This window comes from Gigantopelta aegis, chromosome 3 (genome assembly GCF_016097555.1).
Source record: "Gigantopelta aegis isolate Gae_Host chromosome 3, Gae_host_genome, whole genome shotgun sequence".
Taxonomy (NCBI): domain Eukaryota; kingdom Metazoa; phylum Mollusca; class Gastropoda; order Neomphalida; family Peltospiridae; genus Gigantopelta; species Gigantopelta aegis.
This window is the reverse complement of record NC_054701.1, coordinates 43,173,490-43,194,141: the sequence shown is the minus strand read 5'-3', so window position 1 is coordinate 43,194,141 and position 20,652 is coordinate 43,173,490. Positions and strand designations below refer to the sequence as shown.

Here is a 20,652-nt window from a genome sequence, read left to right as displayed (position 1 = left end):
AAAACCTTACATTTTCGTCCTGGGGAGGGAAAGTGCCTCTTCACCTCTGGTTCCTACAGACTGTACTACTACTACTACTACTACTACTACTACTACTACTACTACTACTACTACTACTACTACTACTACCAACAATAATAAACGGTGCATCTAATTGCTAATAACAATAGGACAGAACAGTCCTCTTGCCCAGGAGAGGTGAAAGGAACGCACCCCAAGTCTGTGTGCACTCTGGGAAATTTGTCGTGACATAGGCATTTCTGTGCTTCGAGCGACATCTACCGGTGACATCAGAATACTACCTTTCAAAATTATTTCAAGTAATTGGGTCACGGGGATTCCCATGGTATTTATCGATATAAAACCTGCTTTTTCACTCTATTTTATAAAAACGTGATCTAAGTGTGTTACAGTTTTGTAGATTAACCAAAATTAGAATTAATTTTCGCGGGCTGAAACTAAGGGCGTGGGACTTTAAGATATTGGGCTGAAATTTTGTGTGTACATTTATCATATAGTTACAGATCAAGTTTGACTTTCATAATGATTGGCCCATTTTTTAGTTATGAGTTTAGAATTATGGCCCTTGGATTCAGGGAGGTACGAAAATGTGTCGGACCCGGTAGGCGACAACCCTTGTTTTAGCCGATTTACAGTTTTGACGCACTAATGGTTTTGTCGTTTGTACTAATCTATCATCCAAACACTCCTAGATCGATACCAATCGACTGTGATTGTCACAACTAATAATGATTTGCACACACACGACAACGAGAACGCCTTCATATCAGTAGCGCACGGCGCCACACCCCCGGGGCCAGAACAGAGGCTCCCTCCTCCTCAACCACGTGGTTCCGTAATCGAAGTCAACTGTCGATTATTGCTCTTAATAAACCGAATTTCTGTTTGCGTGTCTAGGGGATCCTCGGTTCATTCCAATCAATCGTTTTTAGTTTTTGCATTAATTCAGCGGCGCGTGAGCCGCCAGCGACGTTAAATATGATTACGTCGAGGGGTGTTCTGTGAACGGAACATGAATCGCCACGTGCGGCCGGTGGTGATGTGGGTGTTCATTCAGTGCATCCGTTTTTGAAATATAGTCCCTTGGATAATTGTTTTACTATATAAATACAAAGAAACACTTTAATTCATTTATTTCATTTATGTTTGTGCTTATATCAAATTACGGTTCAAGCACGCTGTTACGGGAACACACATCAGCTATCTGGGCTGTCTGTTCAGGACAGTGGGTTAGTTGTTAGTAGTTAGTGAGATAGGGGAGGGTGTAGTGGTCTTACACCTACCCACTGAGTCGTTAAAACTCGCTCTGGGTGGGAACCGATACCGGGCTGCGAACCTTGTACATGTACCTACCAGCCAGCCTTATGTGCGATGGCTTAACCACGACACCTCCGAGGCCGGTTATGTCCAATTAAGTGTGAAGCACACAGTCCTAAACACACACACACACACACACACACACACACACACACACACACACACTTACACACCTCAGCTATCTGGGCTGTTTGTCTGTACCGTGCACTGGATTAGTAGTTGTTGAATTAGTGGTTAGTTAATCGGTGTAGTGGAAATACGCCTACCAATTAAACCGTTAAAACTAGTTCTGGGTGAAAATCGGTTCCGTGATTCGAACCCAGAACTTATAAAGTCTGAAGTCCGATTACTTAACCACTACACAACCAAATCCTTATATATACATATATATGTTTGTTAGTATGTATGTATGGATGTATGGATGTATGGATGCATGCATGTATGTATGTATGTATGTATGTATGGATGGATGGATGTATGTATGTATGTATGTATGTATGTATGTATGTATGTATGTATGCATATATGTATGTATGTATGTATGTATGTATGCATTGTATGTATGTATGTATGTATGTATGTATGTATGTATGTATGTATGTGTGTGTGTGTGTGTGTGTGTGTGTGTGTGTGTATATATGTATGTATGTATGTATGTTTGTATGTATTGATGTATGGATATCTATATATTGTATGTATGTCGAGGTTGACTGTTACATACATAGATATTAACGCACTGGCGCAGGGGATAATTAAATCCTTTCTGGCCTCACAAATTGTCCCGTGCCGTTGCTGGGACTCGAACCTAAGGCACCGAATCGCCCGCAACTTTGCAGACTTGCCACGATACCTTTTAAGCTATTGTGGCATCAAGTATGTATGTATGTATGTATGTATGTATGTATGTAGGCATGTATATGCATGCGTGTGTGACATTACAACTTTTCAAGTGTCTTTTGTTCCGTTTTAGCGATATACATATAAGACACCATGAATATACAGTAATAAATACGTATTAAAAAACGCCGTGCAATAATTATTGTGCTTGTGACCTAATTGTACACATAACAAAGTTCTCCTTCAATTTTTTATTTTTTTAATATTAAATATTCATGCACGACTTTTCAGTTGCTAAAGAAACAATCGTGTTTGTAAGACTAATTCTTTCGACAATTTTTTTTTATTATTATTACTTTACGCCTACTCAAAATATGAATGATTAATGCACGCCTTTTCAGTTGCTATAGGAACTGACCGATTCATGAGGAAAGCGGGGTTGGTGGGGGGTTTTTGTTTGTTTGTTTGTTTTGTATGTAACATACGGTAACTGTGACGCTTTGTCTAGCGTTCTAAAGACACTTTTGCAACATAAGCAGCTTTTTTCGTCTAAAAGTTAGGGTTTTAATTTTAGATTTTAGACTTCGGCGTTTAAGAGCAGCTCTCACTTTATTCGTTTCAACTTTATTTTCGTGCTTATAACCAGCTACGGTTCCAGTACGCTGTCCTGGGCACACATCTCAACTATCTGCTCTGACTGTCCAGGACAGTGGGTTTAGTGGTCAGTAGTCAGTGAGAGAAGTCGGTGTTAGTGGTCTTGCACCTACCCATTGATTCCTTAAAACTCGCTGTGGGTGGGAGCCGGTGCCGGGCTGCGAGCCCAGTACCTGCCATTTTTATGTCTGATGGCTTAGCTATGACACCATCGAGTGTGGTTGGTAGATATCACTCGACTGAGATTAATTTTATATAGCATGTCAATTTATATAGTGTCAATATGGTAAAATCTTAAATGGTGCCCATAATAATCTACGGGTTTGGGGTTTTTCTCGTCAAGGAATGCACTTTATTACACGGTACTATGGCTGCGTTCAACCAAACCGAGCGGAAAAACATCCGCTAGACTGGTTTAGGCCCAAAACACACCGGTCTGGGTCTGGGTTTGGGACTGGCGAGTAAGGTAAGCAGACCCAGAACCAGACCCAGACCCGGGCTGCGTTCAGCCAGACCGAGCGGGTAAACGTCCGCTAGACTGGTTTATGCGCTTCACGGTAAACCAAATTGCGATGTTAGGAACCAGTCAAATAGTTAGCGAACGTTAGCGAAACGTTTGCTGGCTGAACTTAGGGCTGGTGTGTTTTGGGCCTTAGGCGCCTCACGTTAAACCAAATGGACACATCGGGAACCAATCAAATAGTTCGCGAACGTTAGCGAAACGTTTGCTGGCTGAACGTTTTGATACATTTTGATATATTAGTAGTGACACATTTTTAGGAATGGGAAATAGACCAATGGGTCAACCGAGGGAAACTAAATAGTAAAATCAGATGAATGTTATTTAATTGAACGACGTCCCTGGTCGTTGATGTTTTTTTTAACATTTCAAAATGAATCTAGACACGCGCGTGCGGCCAGACAGACAAGAAACAAATTACAAATGACGCAAATTTCAGTTTGGACAGTGTTTGATACTGACCAAATCTGCCTCCTTCACCCACCTTCCCCGAATGGAATCATCCAGGCGCGTGTTCAAGAGTCAAAGCCCCTCTTGCGCAATTGTTCAATAAATTTTCTGGGGGAGCATGACGCGACCCATCTTCATAAATCAAGACATGTATCAAGGCTGAATACGAGGAACGAATATTAGCCTTGATTTATGAAGATGGACGCGACCCGCTATAAACGTCGTTCGCTCTAGACCCCAGGTCCCCGCCCCCTGTAAAAATCTCTGCATTCGCGCATGGTACCACCCCTCCGCCTGTTACCGACCCCGGACGGACTGCCGGTGCTCTCTTGCACCTGCCAGTACAGGCGGTTCCCCCTTCCCCCCACCCCACCCCTTTCCTGTCCTGGACGGAGGAGCCGGTTGAGGCCAACACCTGCGCCCAAGACAGTCGTGCGCTACAACAGCTTGTTCTGAACGTGCGCGTTAACTTCTCTGACCTGACCTGACATGACCTGACCTGATATGGTACCACAAAGGTGTACCGCTCTGAAATCCAGTGAGTGGGCTCCATCTATTAACCATCATGGCGACTTCATGAGCATTTAATATACAAATCTACTTAATTACTAATATATATATATATATTAATATATAGGAGATACCTGCCGCACCACATTGAGTTAACTACTACATTGAAAGCACCTAAAATAATTGTTTTTCGTTAATGGCCCAATATCGTGATTTGTTGTGTCAATACACAGTTTGATATCGTTATAGCTGCGACTGCGAGGCATCTATGGGATATCGAACCAAGGGGCAATCAAGAGCATCAATAAAAAAAGACAATTGATTCCACTCCACGGCATAGTTCTAAAACCGAGACAATTGATCCACGCATAAAGGCCGGTGGCGAGTATTCATGCAATTCGTTAACTGATTACTAATGGTAGCGATCCCATTAAGTGTGTCATGACAAACGGGCTGGTATGACATTTGTGTGAACAGCTGAACACATTGTCGTGCTACATTTTAAACGAGGGCATTATGGTTATAGGCCTATAAGTGCTACGATTAAATCTTCTACCCACCCTATTCAAACGAGAGCATTACAGTTGTATAAGTGCTACGATTAAATCTTCTACCCACCCTATTCAAACGAGAGCATTACAGTTGTATAAGTGGTACGATTAAATCTTCTACCCACCCTATTCAAACGAGAGCATTACAGTTGTATAAGTGGTACGATTAAATCTTCTACCCACCCTATTCAAACGAGAGCATTACAGTTGTATAAGTGGTACGATTAAATCTTCTACCCACCCTATTCAAACGAGAGCATTACAGTTATATAAGTGGTACGATTAAATCTTCTACCCACCCTATTCAAACGAGAGCATTACAGTTGTATAAGTGTACGATTAAATCTTCTACCCACCCTATTCAAACGAGAGCATTACAGTTGTATAAGTGGTACGATTAAATCTTCTACCCACCCTATTCAAACGAGAGCATTACAGTTGTATAAGTGGTACGATTAAATCTTCTACCCACCCTATTCAAACGAGAGCATTACAGTTGTATAAGTGCTACGATTAAATCTTCTACCCACCCTATTCAAACGAGAGCATTACAGTTGTATAAGTGCTACGATTAAATCTTCTACCCACCCTATTCAAACGAGAGCATTACAGTTGTATAAGTGCTACGATTAAATCTTCTACCCACCCTATTCAAACGAGAGCATTACAGTTGTATAAGTGGTACGATTAAAGGGACATTCCTGAGTTTGCTGCATTGTAAGATGTTTCCGACTAATAAAATATTTCTACGATTAAACTTGCATATTAAATATATTTTCTTATTTAGATCGTCAATGTCTGTATATTCAATGTGTTTCTGGTCGTCTTAATATTTGTAAGGAACCCAAACTGGATTTCGTACGTACGAAAAAACCCACTTTTAGGAAATAAAATTAAATTTAACCTAGTACAAATATTAGAACGATCAGAAACACGTTTAATATACAGCCACTAATAGTTTAAACAGAAAAATATATTTGATATGTAATTACAATCGTTAAAAAGTGTCTGTTAGTCGATAACATCTTAAAAATCGCAGCAAACTCAGGAATCTCCCTTTAAATCTTCTACCCACCCTATTCAAACGTGAGCATTACAGTTATATAAGTGGTACGATTAAATCTTCTATCCACCCTATTCAAACGTGAGCATTACAGTTATATAAGTGGTACGATTAAATTTTCTATCCACCCTATTCAAACGTGAGCATTACAGTTGTATAAGTGGTACGATTAAAACTTCTATCCACCCTATTCAAACGAGAGCATTACAGTTGTATAAGTGGTACGATTAAATCTTCTACCCACCCCATTCACACCAAAATAAACAACACGCATGCATACCCGTGTGCGCACGCATGCAATCACGGGCGCATACAAAGTAACACGTGGGGTTTTTTCTTCTCCAGAATGATATTTCTGAATGTATTTGAGACTGGATATATATGCACACACACACACACACACACGCACGCACGCACACGCACGCACGCATGCACGCACATACTAAAACATGTACGCATGCACAAGTATATATTTGATATGGTCCCCAAGTAACGCTATATAGACATAGGTGCATTTGTTCCCACGAATCATTTTGCAGTAACAATTTTTAACAATTAGTTTTCTGTCTTTCTTCTACGCAACTCAACTAAACTACGCAACTCAGAGGTTGTAGTACGGTATATTCTGACTGGCACAGCGCACATAGTAGGCACCTTGTTGCATTTTCTAATGTGGCGGCAACGAATTTTCTTTCTCACACTTTATACCGTTGGAATGTTCAGGTATGCGCACGCTCGCGAACAAAGTCACTGGTAACATCGCGTTCTATCATATCACATTCATTTAGTTAGCTGGAAAAAAAAATAGGGGGGGGGGGGGTGGGGTGGAACGAGATATAGTCGACAGGAATCGATCCCGGACTGACCACGCATTATACGAGCGTTTTCACTACTGGGATTCGTCCCGCCCCATGTTTCTTTTAAATTATAAAAGATTAATACATACTGTTATAGTAAATAAAAGTCGATTTAAAATATCACTGCGAAATTCCACCAATTCAGTTAATAAAACAACATACACTGACGGATATACAGATCACTATTATTGTGATTAAGAGAAAAATGTAAGAGCTTTACATAGGCGTCGGATTAAGATGTCCTGGACACATATCTCAGCTATCTGGGCTGTCTGTCCAACGCCATATAACCGTAAATAAAATGTGTTGAGTGCATCGTTAAATAAATCATTTCCTGTCTGTCCAGGACAGTGGGTTAGTTGTTAGTTGGTTAGTGGTTAGTGAGAGAGAAGAGTGTGCAGTGGTCTTACAACAACCCATTTGAGTCGTTAAAATTCGCTCTGGGTGGGAGCCGATACCAGGCTGCGAACCCTGTACCCATCAGCCTGTAGTCCGATGGCTTCACCGCGACACCACCGAGTCCGTTATCCGTATGCTTAAACGTATTCACAATCGGATACGTACACGCGTATGAAGGACGAATTAGTGGAATTCCGTCCCGGATTGGGCCCCAGGCTTCCCAGAGACCGAGCCCTGAGGCGGACATGCTTGAAACCGTCGTGGTATATGAGAATGTTAAAGTATTACGCACGCATTAGTGGAATCTACTCGACCCATTTGCATAAAAAGTGACTGTTTCTGATTACGCATTACGGATTACGTCTATAATTATAGATGTGTAGGCATGCAGATCACGGACAAATCGATATATTACCCCTTAGGGATTTAATCAAAGAGTCATGTTATTTCATGCAATAATACTGCGTTGCAGAGAACTCGATTCGTTGTATTCCTATAGCGACACAATTGAGAAGCGAAACAAGTATGCCTGACATACGGGTCTTTCGCTTGCTCATTAATATTCATAAGCATTCTGTGACGTAGAGTTGGAGAGACCCTCTTATATGAATTCGTCTTTCAACTGCAAGTTGTGGGGGGGAGGGGGATACTATCTTTAGACCTGGGTAACTAATGCTAATGTCTGTTTTGTTTAATAACACTACTAGAGCACATTGATTTATTAATCATCGGCTATTGGATGTCAAACATTTAGTATTTTGGGACACACAGTCTTAGAGGAAGCCCGCTACATTTTTTTTCCCAGTTCCATTAGCAGCAAGGGATCCTTTATATGCATTTTCTCACAGACAGAACAGGTCAAGTCAGGTCATAGGGCTTTACGTGCACATTCAGAGCAAGCTGTTGTAGCGCACGCCTGTCTTGGGCACAAGAGCCGGCCTCGGCCGCCTCCTCCGTCCGGGACAGGAAAGGTGACAGAACAGCATATACACGGCCTTTTATACACACCAGTTGTCGGGCACTTGCATGCGTTGGCATCTTTTTCATTGACGAAGGAAAGACTATTATCTAAACAGCACTTATTCATTATTTTAGACAGGATACTTAAAATATCTGGGAAAGACCCCATGGTCGTCTCCAGGACGAATTTGAGGAGGAAGAGTGCTCGTAGACATTTAGCTGCCTTCCGATGTATCCAGAGAGAGAGAGAGAGAGAGAGAGAGAGAGAGAGAGAGAGAGAGAGAGAGAGAGAGAGAGAGAGAGAGAGAGAGAGAGAGAGAGAGAGAGAGAGAGAGAGAGAGAGAGAGAGAGAGAGGAGAGGGAGGGAGGGAGAGAGAGAGAGAGAGAGAGAGAGAGAGAGAGAGAGAGGGAGAGAGAGAGACACACACAGAGACAGACTGATAGACAGAGACACACAACAAGAGAAACAGAGAGATATATAGAGACAGACAGAGACAGAGAGACACACAAAGAGAGACAGACACACATACAGGGGAGAGAGAGAGAGAGAGAGAGAGAGAGAGAGAGAGAGAGAGAGAGAGAGAGAGAGAGAGAGAGAGAGAGAGAGAGAGAGAGAGAGAGAGAGAGAATATGGGTGGACCAGCTGCCACCACATAGACTAGTCCATTCAAAAACGCTGCAATTTCCAATAGATAAGACAACTATATACCACGGCCCTTAAGGTGCCAGTGGTGGGACAATAATCTATAGACTGCGATCGTTCCTGCGTCCCATCGCACCTCAGCTAAGCGCTCTTCTAGGCCTACTGACCTCGATTCCTCCGCCAATACGATGGTGAGGTCCGGGACTGTATGTAACACATGGTGAATATCCAGACGTGTTTGTCAATCTGGGTATAAATACTATTACGGGTAATGAGTAGTAACAACTGGCTGGTAATCAAGATGTCATGTTTTTTCACGTTTAAGCCCGGGGCTTAGATTTGGATAATATCTTTGTTCTCCAAAACGGATAACATTCGCGATAATGGCCGAATGGCCGGATGCAAAAATGAGGTAACATAGAGTAATACATGAACAGATAAAGAAAATATTTAGTATTAGTATCGAGCTATATAATCCGAATCCAGGATAAAACCCCACTGGAAAAAAACCCTGCTCCGGAGTTGGTCACTGGCGAAGTCAGAGGCTAAATCCGAAGTGCGTGCCTGAACCTCTGTGGATAGGGGCACGTAAAACACAGTTTCCTTCCTTCCTTCCTATATAATGCCTTGGCCGTACCTAGCCCAAAATAACCAAGTGAGAGTAAACAAAAGTCAGGGCACATTTAATCTAACAAACAAAAAACAACAAAACAAAAAACAAAACAAAAAAACCCACCTAAAAATACAACACCGTTTAAAAGGTTTTTACAAATATTTTTTTAGGCTCTCCGTTAATAGGATTAGCAAAATAACAGTAGCTACCCCCACCCCCATTCCGAAAAAAATCACCCCCCCCCAAAAAAAAACCCAAAAAAAACCCCCAACAAACCCAAACCCATCATCAAACAAAAACAAATAAAATAAAATAAAACAAAACAAAAACCCATTACCACCCAACCCCCAAAATACACACGCGCGCGCGCACACACACACACACACACCACACACACACACACTCTCTCTCTCTCTCTCTCTCTCTCTCTCTCTCTCGCGCGCGCGCGCGCGCGCACGCACACACAAAAGAAGGAAACAACAAACAAAACACTAACAAAACAAAAACAAAACAAACATTGTTAGTTCTAAATGTCAACGCTCGAGTACGTTTTGCGCGAAACTCGTCATTTGAGACAAGATCACGAAGATACATATAGTTGTGTACATCTCAGTCGGACTGGGGTTTTCCCGCTACACTCACGGTAGTTTCGATTTACTTTACACACCAGCTGTGCAAGCCATTAGTACTTGTGTTAACAATCCGTGGTGTTTTCGTAATTAACTCTTCAAACAAAAGGCATATCTAAATCTCATAATATGATGATGATGAAAACAGATAACTATAAATAAACATGAATACATATGATTTATTTTCATTTCATTTCAACTTATTTTCGTGCTTGTATTCAATTAAGGTTCAAACACATATATTATATGTACGTATTATCGGCCTCGGTAGTGGCGTGGTTAAGCCATCAGACATAAGGTTGGTAGGTACAGGGTTCGCAGCCCGGTACCGGCTCCCAAACCCAAAGCGAGTTTTAACGACTCAGTGGGAAGGTGTAAGACCACTACACCTTCTTCTCTCTCACTAACTAAGCCACTGTCCTTGACAGGCAGCATAGATAGCTGAGGTGTGTGTGCCCAGGACAGCGTGTTTGAACCTTAATTGGATATAAGCACGAAAATCAGTTGAAATGAAATAAAAATAAATCATATGTATTCATGTTTATTTATAGTTATCTGTTTTCATCTTCTTCTTGTTTGTCTTTTTTGTTGTTGTTTATTTGTTTAGAGTAGGTGTGTTAGGGTTTTATTGGAGGTGCCAGATTTCCATTCGTTTTTTGAAAAGTGTGTTTGTGTTTGTTTATAAGTAGTAATAAATAAATCCGCACATACATAACTATGGTGGAATAGGAATGTAACATACATGACCAAAATATTAAAAGCGAATCTATAAGCTTTATAAGTTTCACCCCACCCTAAAAAAGAAAAAAGTATTTAAAAAATAGCAAAAGATCCCCCGACCCCAATTTTTAAAACATTTATTAATAAAAAGGCCTAATAATAAAAAGAATAAGAAAACTAAAACAAACAACCCCCCACCCCCCAAAAAAAGCCCAACAACAACAAAACAAACAAAAACAAACAAAAAACAAAAAACCCCAAAAAAACTACAACCCCAAAACCCCAAAATCCATCAACAAACAAATAAATAAATAAACACACAAACCCAAAAAGAAGAATAAGAATAAAAAAAGAGAGAAGAAAACCAGAAGGCTATTAGAACATTTACGATTCAATATGAGCAGGGCAGCATACCACCCCACCCCACCCCTCCACACCTCGCCCCTCCCCACCAGATTAATTACGACCTTTTGTTATCATTATTTATGTTTCCTTTCTACCAGTTTCCATTTTGTTTGTAATGCAGAAAGACAAACAGACAGACATATTATATTTTATTAATGCACCTGATGTCAGAATATTAAATATAACAAAACCTAAACATTTTCAATTCGTATTGGCCTAATACAAACACCAGCACAGCAGCTATTTATTAACCATGCCAGGAACTCGCGGGCAATGCAATAAACAAGGTAAAATATATAACTCGAAATCAAACAACTACTGTCAATAAAATACACAAGAGACAGTAATAACCGTTTGATTTATCAATGTCAGGAAGTGGCAGAGGCGGGTACTGGGTGGGATTCCTCGTCTAGTGTAATTTTAATAATAGTAGTAGTAATAATAAAATAATAATAATAATAATATATATATATATATATGTGTGTATGTATGTATGTATGTATGTATTGATGTATGAATATCTATATATTGTATGTATGTCGAGGTTGACTGTTACATACATAGATATTAACACATTGGCACACAGGATAATTAAATCCTTTCTGGCCTCACATATTGTCCCATGCCGTTACTGGGACTCGAACCTGTGGCACCGAATCGCCCGCAAATTGCGAGACTAACCACGATGCGCTCTGAGCTATCGAGGCATCCATAAAAAAGGATGCCCTTTAACTCAACCACATGCATGGGGCCTACAATCTACGCGGTCGATCCCGCTTACGTGCAGTGGGCAGACCTGGCACTGGCTGGTATGTATTGATGTATGAATATCTACATATTGTATGTATGTATGTCGAGGTTGTATGTATGTATTATGTATGTGTGTGTGTGTGTGTGTGTGTGTGTGTGTGTGTGTGTGTGTGTGTGTGTATATATATATATATATATATATATATATATATATATATATATATATATATATATATATATATATATATATAGGTATGTATGTGTGTATGTGTGTGTGTGTGTGTGTATATATATATATATATATATATATATATATATATATACAGTGAAACCCCTCAATACCGGACATCCATGGGACCAAGTAAAATGTCCGGTTTCAGAGGTGTCCGGTTTTCAGGGGTCTGCCTGGACGGAAATACCTTCCGTTCTCCATAAAATAGGGAAAGTGTTAAAGTGTTTTAAAACAAGAACAACAAGAATATGTTGAAAAATGGTGCATTTATGAGCATTTAGAAAAATAAAAACATCCATGGGAGTAATATTGAATAAAAAATACATTAAAAAGTCCATAAACCTCTCGTTTTTTGATGATATCTCCAACTGTTGATTTGCCAATACTAAACTTTTCACTCAAAGATCTTAACGTTGGTTTAGGTACAATTTCGAAACTTTTAATTATTTTGAGTTTATCATCGAGCGAGAGTTCAACACGGCGACGTTTAGCTGGACGTTCCGTCATGTTGAAAATCGACATGAAAATGAAACACTACTAACATCTATTCGACTACGCAAAGCCAACATATACTTTTGCTTACTCTTTATTTCGCTAAACAAACATTTAAAAAAACCCAACACATTCCCTGTTATTTGTGTCAATCTTTGAAGCAAATCATGAGACAACGGGCAACGGGCAACTCAATTAACGTGCCCCTATCCACAAGGGTTCAGGCACGCCCGCCCCGGATTTAGCCTCTGACTTCGCCAGTGACCAATCCTGGGGCGGGAGGGTAATCATGAGACATGTTTGTGAAGGATCACATTTAAGACCTTAAAACACACTCGTAACTTAATAAAGGCATCTAACCCAAACCCGAACTCCGCTAATGTTAACCATAATTACAACACAATCAATGTGTTTACAGTAGTTAACTCCATACCAAAGCTTGCGATCAGTCCTTTTAATTGTTTATTGTCAAGTTGCTAATCTTGCCTGCTGAGCAGTACCTGTACTGTATGCAACGGTGATTACACTAATAACAGCGATCTCGAGCATGCGCATATTGCACTAGCCATCGGTGTTCACAGACAGGTGGGCGCCATATTGATTGGTATCGGTTTGATCGTCCGGTTTTCAGGGGTAGGATTTACACTAAGTTGACACATTGGGACCGAATTGTTTGTCCGGTGTTCAGTTTAGAGGGGTTTCCGGTTTAGAGGGGTAAAATATAGTGTTAAAAGATGTGTAAATCACGGGCACGCGGAAAACGTCCGGTTTTGAGGGGATTCCGGTTTAGAGGGGGTCCGGTGTTGAGGGGGGTCCGGTGTTGAGGGGTTTCACTGTATATATCTATATCTATATATCTATATCTATATCTATGTCTATGTCTATGTGTGTGTGTGTGTGTGTGTGTGTGTGTGTGTGTATGTATGTATGTATGTGTGTGTGTGTATGTATGTCTGTATGTCTGATGTCTGCTGTCTGTCTGTCTGTCTGTATGTATGTATGTGTATGTATGTATGTATGTATGTCTATATGTATGTATATGTATAGATGTATGAATATCTATATATTGTATGTATGTCGAGGTTGACTATTACATACATAGATATTAACGCACTGGCGCAGGGGATAATTAAATCCTTTCTGGCCTCAAAAATTGTCCCATGCCGTTGCTGGGACTCGAACCTGTGGCACCGAATCGCCCGCAAATTGCAAGACTAACCACGATACGCTCTGAGCTATCGAAGCTTCCATAAAAAAGGAAGTTTCTTTAACTCAACCATATGCATGGGGCCTACAATCTACGCGGTCGATCCCGCTTACGTACATGAAACACTGGGCAGACCTGGCACTGGCTAGTATGTATTGATGTATGAATATCTATATATTGTATGTATGTCAAGGTTGACTATTACATACATAGATATTAACGCACTGGCGCAGGGGATAATTAAATCCTTTCTGGCCTCAAAAATTGTCCCATGCTGTTGCTGGGACTCGAACCTGTGGCACCGAATCGCCCGCAAATTGCAAGACTAACCACGATACGCTCTGAGCTATCGAAGCTTCCATAAAAAAGGAAGTTTCTTTAACTCAACCATATGCATGGGGCCTACAATCTACGCGGTCGATCCCGTTTACGTACATGAAACACTGGGCAGATCTGTGCGTGTATGTATTTAAGAATGAATGAACTGGCTCAGGAATTTTTTAAAAACTAAAAAATTGTTATTTTCTAATTTTGCCCCAGGGATTCGAAATTGATTTTAAATTGACCGTTGTGATATACAAAATATAACTGTTTTTCGGTCAGTCTTGTTTTAAATTTATTTGGCTAGTACTATGTTTTGTTTACAGCCGGATACGATGTATTTGTTTAAAAAAAAAAAATTGTTAGGAAAGGGATAACAACAAACCAACCACTGAAAAATGGACCGGCTTAGAGGCTTAGACGCAGGCTTAGGCGGCGTGTAGTCGGGTGGAGACTAAGATATCCTTGAGACTTGGATTTTTTCTATATGCAATAACCGGACGTGCCGTAATAGGGTTTTTCATAACAGTTTGCAGATTTAAAAACTCCTCCTTCATAAGTTTACCAATATCAACGCTACGTCGACTGTAAACTGCATGGGCAGATCTGTATGTGTATGTATGTATGTATGTGTGTGTGTGTGTGTGTGTGTGTGTGTGTGTGTATGTATGTATGTATGTCTGATGTCTGATGTCTGTCTGTCTGTCTGTCTGTATGTATGTCTGTATGTATGTATGTATGTATGTATGTATGTATGTATGTATGTATGTATGTATGTATGTATGTATGTATGTATGTATGTATGTATATGTATACGTATGTATGTATGTATGTATGTATGTATGCATGTATGCATGTATGTATGCATGTATGCATGTATGTAAGCATGTATGCATGCATGTATATATAGTGAAACCCTTGTAAACCAGAACCGTAATAAATTGAAATTCCCTCAAAACCGGTCGCTTTTCAGTCCCTTTCATCACCATCAGTGCAGAGAAGAACCTATCTAAACTGGATACCTCTTTAAACAGAACGTTTGTTAGTAAGTCGATTCAGAGGGGTTTTATATAAATAAATATATACATACATACATATGGTTATTAATTTATTTACTTTTAGTATGGATTAATCCACATTTAATATACTTTCTTTTTTACAAAAAACAAATCCACATTGAATACAGAATATTAAATTCTTACCTGTTTCAGGCGATGTCCCAGGACCAACTTTATACGGCGGGAGGAGCCTGGACACAGGTCCTGCGTACAGTATGGCGGGGAGACGGGGAGAGACACTACCCTCAGGTCAGTCAGGTATCTCTGCAGGTAGATATCTACCTGTCCACGCGATGTCTCTGTGCAGCGTGGCTGTGTGTGTGTGTGTGTGTGCGCGTGTAGTCAGTCTCACGCGAGTATGGGAGGGGAACAAACAAAATCAATGCCACTGCTAACGGTCGAGATTATCTGTTTACCAAATCAACACTGTACTGATATGCCGCTGCTGCTACCAATGCCAACAGATGGCGCAAATGGGCATTTAAGAATTAATACCTCATTATTGGCTTTCCAGCCAATCCGAATAACGTTAAGCTACGTCCTGTACATACTAGTAATAGTGACAGAGACGGGCGATACCTCCAGAGCCCGTGGAATGGTTTCTGAAATCGGCGATATACATATATACATAGTCTCGACACAGATACAGTAATAATATTGTTAGTATCTCACTGATACGGACTCATCCTGTTCAGGACGTATTTAGAACTTAAGGGATTAACGCCATGCAGTCAATCAGCTGTAGCAGATGTCTGTGTTAATAAAGCGATCCATGAAATGCTTTACACCTTTGCAGATAAACAGGTTAATCGCTAATAGCCGAGTATTGGAATGGCAAACTGTAAAGTTATATGTTGGATAGATGTTATAGATTCTACACACGACATCGCCCCATCTACACTCCGACAATCCCAAATTGTTCTATTTTCTTTATTATCTTCCCTCAGAATTTCTAGAAATTTATTAACACAGATTTTATCTTAATGTATACCTATAGGTTAAGTTTAAATATTAATGAAGGCAGTATTCTTGACGTTTTTGACATTCGCAAAACCGTAGCAAATTTTTGCTTCATGTGTAAATCTGTCTTATTGTTTGTTTTGTATGAGTTTTTTGTTTGATTGTTTGTTTGTTTGTTTGTTTGTTTGTTTTGGGTTTTTTTATGCCTGGAGGATTTTTTAAACGTCCAAGACTGCTATATTTGTTTTGTCATTTGTAAGACTGTCATATCAATATTGTCATTCATAAAACTTTTACATTGGAATTTTGAGAGAGAGAGAGAGAGAGAGAGAGAGAGAGAGAGAGAGAGAGAGAGAGAGAGAGAGAGAGAGAGAGAGAGAGAGAGAGAATATGTGTGTTGTTATTATTGTTGTTGCTGTTGCTGTGTTGTTGTTGTTGTTGTTGTTGTACTGGCTAGATTGCAGTATAGCTCACTTCTTGCCATTCGCTAGACTGACATATGATTTGATTCAATTACATGACTACCATTTTGGTTCTTGTTATCCGCAAGACTACCATATTGTTCTTATATAAGAGTTTCATTTGAGTAACTACTGCTAAACCCAGTGCTGTGTATCTACAGACTGTGGTCTCAATAGTGTTCAGACATTTTAAACTTATCTGCAATCAACAGTGTTCCAGACGGGACAAAATGGAAATCTTTATATGCATGGCCGTACCACTTTTTGTTTTGTGGGTTTTATTTGTTGTATCTGTGAAAATGTCATTCACAGGTGAATTTGAAACGAGAGTGGCAGTCTCAAGCCGTACCACTATTTTTACACCGTGCCGCCCCTGATATGAAATGGCCCTCTTGTAATTCAGAAGACTGCCATATTGGAGTTGTCAATCGCAAGACTGCCATTTTGGAGTTGTCAATCGCAAGACTGCCAAATTGGTTTAGTCATTCACAAGACTGACAAATTGTTTTAGTCATTCAAGAGACTGTCAAATTGTTTTAGTCGTTCACAAGACTGATATATTGTTTCGTCATTCACAAGACTGCCAAATTGTTTTAGTCATTCACAAGACTGATATATTGTTTTGTCATTCACAAGACTGCCAAATTGTTTTAGTCATTCACAAGACTGATATATTGTTTCGTCATTCACAAGACTGCCAAATTGTTTTAGTCATTCACAAGACTGATATATTGTTTAGTCATTCACAAGACTGCCAAATTGTTTTACTCATTCACAAGACTGCCAAATTGTTTTAGTCATTCACAAGACTGACAAATTGTTTTAGTCATTCACAAGACTGACAAATTGTTTTAGTCATTCGCAAGACTGATATTTTGTTTAGTCATTCACAAGACTGCCAAATTGTTTAGTCATTCACAATACTGCCAAATTGTTTAGTCATTCACAAGACTGCCATATTATTTTACTCTTTCACAAGACATTGTTCCTGGTTTCGGAAGTCTGTCATATTATAGATCTTGTCATTCACACAGATTGCCATTCGTTCTTGAAATTTACAATGGAAAAACGTAGCGGGTGTCCTTTGAAGACTGTGTGTCAGAATTATCAAACATTTTACATTCAGTAGTCTATGATTAATTAATCAGTGTCTTGTTCTCCACTGGTGTCCTTTTCATTCATCCTTACTTGCCCATTATTACATTCTAGTAGATGCACTATCGTGCAGAACAACAGAATATACACTTCCTTTGAGGGTGCAGAAAAACTTTAAGGTAAACTGGAGATAAAACAAATTAAATGATATACAATATTTAGAAGAATGTTTTATTACTAAGTATTAATATTTTATTTTAAAAAAATCAATATTTGAGTGAACACTTTGCACACGGTGTAAGAAAGGCTACGTTTTAGTATTAATTTCCTCTAAATAATCTTAATAATTTTCGAAGTGTGTGTGTCTGTGTGTGTGTGTGTGTGTGTGTTTGTTTGTTTGTTTGTTTGTTTGTGTGGTGGTTGTTGTTTTTATTTGGTGGGGAGAGGTCGTGTGTTTTTCCCGCTGTTGTTGTTTTTGTTGTCGAGGGGTTAGGGTGGTGGTTTTGTTCATTTGGTTTATTTGGTTTATTTGTTTGCTCTTGAACTTGTTACTTCTGCATTTGGCATCCATCCTTAAATTTCAGACCATATAAATAGTGTTTTCGTGTTCTTTTCTTGGTGTCATTTACTACGAGGTTTAAAAAGGTTACGAAAACAACCGAAGGTTTCCGATTGTAGCAGTGCATTTGTTGTGCAGGAGAAGCAGAAGTTGAAAAAAAAAATCCCGTTCGTTCTCGTTATTAAAACATGGGCTCCCGTACACAACACAGCTTGATACACACACAAAGTAACGTTACACGACGGCACATCTGTCCGACATTCTTAATTTGTTTTACCTATGATGAGTGATGCCGATCCACTTGTGACGTCATTGGCTCGCGGCACCACGCGAAAGACCAAAGAAAACATATTGTTTGGCGGACTCTGGTATCGTTTTTTGTTGTGGATGGAGTCGATTTCAGAGGAAAACCTCGTACCTAAGAGCACGGGTCCTTTGATGTGTGTTTCGATAGGGCAACATGTTAATTGCACATATTCCAGTTGTGTAGGGATACGTGTACACGTACCTGTCATGTCTACCCTTGGATGTCGTAAACACTGCCAGGCTCAGATTCGGGATGATGATGCTTAAATTAGTCTGGAGTACGTCTCTGTCTCTGTCTCTGTCTTATGTCTCTGTCTCTGTCTGTCTCTCTGTCTCTGTCTCTGTCTCTCTCTCTCTGTATGTGTGTCTCTGTCTCTCTCTGTTTGTCTCTGTCCGTCTTTCTCTCTCTCTCCCTCTCTCTCTCTCTCTCTCTCTCTCTCTCTCTCTCTCTCTCTCTGTATGTGTGTCTGTCTCTCTCTTTGTGTGTCTCTCTGTCTCTTTCTCTCTCTGTCTGTCTCTATATATCTCTGTCTCTCTTGCTGTGTGTCTCTGTCTATCTGTGTGTCTCTGTGTGTGTGTCTCTCTGTCTCTCTCTCTATCTCTGTATATGTGTTTCTGTCTCTCTCTATTTGTCTCTGTCCGTCTCCCTCTCTCTCTCTCTCTCTCTCTCTCTCTCTCTCTCTCTCTGTGTGTCTGTCTCTCTCTTTGTGTGTCTCTCTGTCTCTGTCTCTCTCTGTCTGTCTCTATATATCTCTCTGTCTCTCTTGCTGTGTGTCTGTCTATCTGTGTCTGTGTGTGTGTGTCTCTCTCTCTCTCTCTCTCTCTCTCTCTCTCTCTCTCTCTCTCTCTCTCTCTCTCTCTCTCTCTCTCTCTCTCTCTCTCTCTCTCTCTCTCTCTTTCTCTGTCTGTCTGTCTCTGTCTCTCTCTTTACGGTATTGTAACGGAAAATATCGATAGAAGACCTGTATGTCGAAGTCATCGTATCTACTCTCTTCCAAACAATGGTGCGGTACATAGCCCAGTGGTAAAGCGCTCGCTTAAGGCGCGGTCGTTCTAGGATCGATCCCCGTCGGTGGGCCAATTGGGCTAATTATTTTTTCACTACGACTGATATATCAAAGACCGTGGTATGTGTTATCCTATCTGTGGGGGGCGGGGGGCGGGACGTAGCTCAGTGGTAAAACGTTCGTTTGATGCGCGGTCGGTCTGGGATCGATCCCCGTGGGTGGGCCCATTGGGCTATTTCTCGCTCCAGCCAGTGCACCACGACTGGCATATCAAAGGCCGTGGTATGTGTTATCCTGTCTGTGGGATGGTGCATATAAAAGATCCCTTGCTGCTAATCGAAAAGAGTAGCCCATGAAGTGGCGACAGCGGGTTTCCTCTCTCAATATCCGTGTGGTCCTTAACCATATGTCCGACGCCATATAACCGTAAATAAAATGTGTTGAGTGCGTCGTTTCCTTCCTTCCCGTCTGTGGGATGTTGCATATACAAGATCCCTTGCTACTAATGGATAAATGATAAATGACATCCAATACCCCATGATAAATAAATAAATGTGCTCTAAAGGTGTTGTTAAACAAAACAAACTAACTCCGAAAATAAAAGTCGGTCGGTAACACACGTGACGTGGAATCGGACAAAGTTGTGTAGAGTCATGGATTTCATTTAGAAACTCTGTGAAGTGTGCACAGATAACAAGTTGATGTCAAAGTATGTTCGTAGATGGAAAGATGGTCTACCTGTACCAGCCTAAAATAAAGGATAATTATTCTTCGTCTCCCTGTAATCGGAGTCGGAGCCAATGATAAATAAACTAATGTGCTCTAGTGGTGACAAAACAAAACAAACTTAAAAAATTCCTAAAATTCAGTGTTTAACGTCATTTATTCATTTATATTTACTTCCGTGGTTATATACAATTTTAAGGTTCAAGCACGCTGTCCTGGGTACCTCAGATATCTGGACTGTATGCCAGTGGTTAGTTGTTAGTGGCTGATGAGAGAAAAATTGGTTAGTGACCTTACACCTACTCACGGAGTCGTTAAACTTGCTCTGG

The 20,652-nt window shown here is 40.3% G+C and overlaps 1 protein-coding gene across 5 annotated transcripts in view; it reads left to right on the top strand.

Annotated features, from left to right (window-relative positions):
• LOC121368077 overlaps window positions 1-20,652 on the top strand; it is a 72,498-nt gene that overhangs the window by 25,219 nt on the left and 26,627 nt on the right. For all 5 annotated transcript variants that reach the window (XM_041492610.1, XM_041492611.1, XM_041492609.1 and 2 more), the window contains one exon: window positions 15,363-15,458. In XM_041492610.1, coding sequence (XP_041348544.1) covers window positions 15,363-15,458 — 96 coding nt within the window. The remainder of the gene's footprint in view (window positions 1-15,362; window positions 15,459-20,652) is intronic.